General features: G+C 31.0%; 1 protein-coding gene across 1 annotated transcript in view; it reads left to right on the top strand.

The window, feature by feature from the left end:
• Window positions 1-3,735, top strand: part of LOC106474738 (zinc finger protein Gfi-1b-like) — a 19,743-nt gene extending 16,008 nt beyond the window's left edge. The window contains exons 3-4 of the mRNA XM_013935434.2: window positions 748-807; window positions 2,745-3,735. Of these exons, the coding sequence (XP_013790888.1) occupies window positions 748-807; window positions 2,745-2,932 (248 nt within the window). The 3' untranslated portion in view covers window positions 2,933-3,735. The remainder of the gene's footprint in view (window positions 1-747; window positions 808-2,744) is intronic.
• The last annotated feature ends 255 nt before the right edge of the window (window positions 3,736-3,990 follow it).

Raw genomic sequence — 3,990 nt, 5'->3', positions numbered from 1 at the left:
TATATATACTACTTAAAAACACTATATATACTACTTAAAAACACTTATATAAACTGCTTAAAACACTATATATATACTACTTAAAACACTATATATACTACTTAAAAACACTATATATACTACTTAAAACACTATATATACTACTTAAAACACTATATATACTACTTAAAAATTATACTTCCATTTTTTTAAACAAGTTACGTTGCGAGTGATGGAAATTAATACAAACCATGTAGAATTTTTACTATTCCCAGCGTATCAGTAACCTTACACAAGATACCCTAATCGAATTTGCTACAAACATATCATTACATCTTTCTCTTGCCCCCCCCCCCAGGGGCACAGCGGAATGTCTGCGGACTTACAACGCTAAAAACCGGGTTTCGATACCCGTGGTGGGCAGAGCACAGATCGCCCATTGTGTAGCTTTGTGCTTAATTCCAAACAAACATCTTTTTCCTTTATGTTTTTAGCAATCATTCCGTCATAAAGGTTTTAGCAGCATAATGAAGACTATGTATTAAGGTGGCAGTTAATCTTCGAAGATTTTCTTTAACATTATACTGATCTTTTGGAGTGATTTATTTTTTGTTTGTAGCTACTGAGGGGGTGTTTTTTGGTGGGTAGCTACAGTATTAATTTTGAATGAAAACACCTCACTAAGTGTTGAGTTTGTCTTTGTTTTTTAATGATTCTATTCATGGTTGATAATTCGTCAACCTCATAAATACTATATTTTTTTTGTAGGTTGTACTAAAGTGTATACAAAAAGCTCTCACCTTAAAGCCCATCAACGAATACATACAGGTAAGTTAGCAATTTTTGAGACAAGTGAAAATGTACATGATTAGCAGACAAATGGTGAAATGTGTGTTGATTTAATTTTGTGACTTTCCCTTTTGATTTTCATATGACTGATTATTTGACCATTCAAAAAAGAAAAATTTCGATTTCGCAAATAAATATCTAGTTTAAGTAAAAACATTTGTAGCTTTTCGGATAATGTGTTTGCTTTTTTCTTCACTGATAACCTTGGATTTTGAGTGAATTTTTACTCGTCTCGTCTGATTTGTTAATAAGTGCCTTGTTAGAAGTAGTCAGATGGATAGCACTCAAGTATGAGAGGTATTGTGTTCATCCACAAGAGGTACCAAAATTGGCTTACACACACACATGCAAAATAATAAAAAGAAAAAAAAAGAAGAAGCTCTGAGCTAGCGATCGTTCCACGACCCTGTTTGTGAGGAAAGAAACATGAGAGCCAGATAGTCATAAGTTCTGATTAACAGTATATATAGAAGAGCTCCTTGTATGGGATATACCGGGTTCGATCTCGAAAAATGCAAATATTAGGTTTTTTATGCTCGTACAATATCTTTATTAAATTAATTTTTTTTTAGTTTATGTGCTAAACTTTGAATTTACGGATGAATCTGTCATTTTGTGCATTTTATTCTATTTTTAAAGCAAGTCTGGTAAAACAGAACATTATACAATCTGTGATTTATTGGTGACCAGTTTATTGAAAACCGTATTATTTGCTTCACTTAAATTAGTTACTATGCTCTAGCTGAACATATATTTTTGTACTAAGTCTCTTATAAATGTTATCTATAAATCGAAACTCTGAGTTAAACTAATTTAAGACGTCAGATTATATTTTGGACTCTTAGACTCTCGTCTGACGTTTGAAGTAAGGACATCGACATTGTGTAACACATACAAAATTTATGATGGGTTTTCTATCTTCGTCATTTAGTTTGAGGTACCGCCATTGTTACTGAAAAAGTACGTGTCAAAAGTTGATTTTGTAAAAAGTAAACCCGACGGGGAGTAAACATTCATTTATCTCTCGGTAGGTGGTCGACAAACCAATTTGGAGTAAGCGTTTAGGTTACCCGTAGAATATTTCCGTGTTCACCCTTCATTATAAAAATTGATGAATAAATAGGTCCTTACCGGAACTAAACTCCCCCTTATTCGGATAGAAAATACCAACATATTTTGCAAAATCGAGCATTCCTGTGATCTTCTTCTTTATATAGTCTAACATCACTAAAACTTTTCAGTGTGCTTATAAACCGTAGTTTGCATACCTATTATTAATCGTTGATACCATCATCTTTAATGAACTGAAAATAAACGATTTAAATTATCTAAAAGATTCTTTAACAGTGCAATTTTATATTTTTGGTTTGTTTCATATGTTTCCACACATAATTATGATTAATAACCTTTAAAAATAAGTTGTATAGAACTCTGAAAAACAATTTAACAAATAACACAAAACATGAACGGTTTGACACTAGTGATTCCTAATTATCTAAAAATGAATTAGTACACTTTTTTGAAATATTTATAAACTAAACTTCATGAAGTTCATGAGAACTTTTCATTTTGCAGACAATTTTCTAAAATTACAAATAGAAAGAAGGTATTCTTTTTAAAATTCCTGTTCTTAATAACGTTGGTAGTGTCGACAAAATAGATGAAAGGTTTCAGAGCTTTATAAAAACATGAAATGTAAAGCAAGGTAGCTTAGATATATGTATATACATTCTAACATGAAGAACTTGTGACGCTTTCTGCATTAGTTTACATCATACAGAACTTATGACACCGCATTAAATACGAATAGCACTACGAAGATTAAACAACTACACGAAGTAAGTATTCCCCCTTTTTAAAATCTAAATAGCTATTGCAGCAAAACTAATCTTTCAATATTTTTTTATCATTTTCAGGAGAGAAACCTTACAAGTGTCAATGGTCGGAGTGTCAATGGCGTTTCGCACGTTCTGATGAGCTCACTCGCCATTATAGAAAGCACACCGGTGCAAAACCTTTTAAGTGTAAAGTATGTGAGCGATCATTTGCACGGTCGGATCATCTAGCTTTGCACATGAAGCGCCACATTCCTAAGGTGAAATGAGAGATAGTGAAAAGCAAAACAATCAAATTCAAAAACAAAGAAGGATTAACCAGCTGCTATCTTCGACAATGATTCGATTAGAGGCCCTTGGAATAACTTTACTATTTTGGAGAGGTCTGTAAAGATGAGCTCTGAACAAAAGTTGTAATATTTACTGAAGAACAGGAGTATACTAAAAGATGTTGGAATTTTTGGGAAATTCCGTTCTGAATGTGACTCAAACAACCTGTGATAATATATTTGTTTCGTTAGTAATTCGTTGCATAATCTTTAACAGGTTTGAATTCGTAATTTTATATTAATGAAGTTATTATAAAACGTGCCATCACTCGTTGCTGTAATTACTATGGTGCCATTTAAATTAGTTTTAGAAGTATCAGCTGAGTGTATAACTAAAAGAGAAAAAAAAAGTTGATGTTCCAGACAATTATTCTGTGATTATTATTATTACTTGCGTGAAAACAGACTACTGTTTTAATATGAAGAAGAGCTGCATTACAGACATTTTCAGACGTAAAGCTTTAGTTGTTCTCTAGTTCGACTAACACTGATAGTTTAGATTCCTTATACGGATTATGCTTTTTTTATGTAAGTTTCGGAGTCATCACATTTTTGTAAAAACCTGTACATATCTTAATAATTTTTCAATTCCATTTCCATATATTTGATTACTTCTGTCTATTAGGATGATTAATTATTAGATATGATATGCTGCAAAACTGGGATATATATATTTTATTTCTATATGAGTTCTAATAATATGAGGTGAACAATAAAACTTTTTATACGTGATTGTAATATAGAACTAAAATAAATAAATAAATAAATAACAATTTGTCATCATCTATTTGTATGTGTATTTTATTAGTATTAAAGTAAATATACACGTCTTAATGGGACTCTTCTTGCAGACACCTGCATGTGTCATAACTGTAGTGTCAAATATTTATGATTTATTTATTATTTACATAATAAGCTGAGCTTGTAATATGTTTTCTTCTTTCAAATATTACTATATTATTGCTGACATATTAGTTGTAAAATACAATCAGCAAATT

The sequence above is a fragment of the Limulus polyphemus genome, unplaced genomic scaffold (genome assembly GCF_000517525.1).
Source record: "Limulus polyphemus unplaced genomic scaffold, Limulus_polyphemus-2.1.2 Scaffold141, whole genome shotgun sequence".
In the NCBI taxonomy this organism is placed as follows: domain Eukaryota; kingdom Metazoa; phylum Arthropoda; class Merostomata; order Xiphosura; family Limulidae; genus Limulus; species Limulus polyphemus.
Note: the sequence above shows the minus strand (reverse complement) of the source record. Positions and strands in the feature narration are given on the sequence as shown.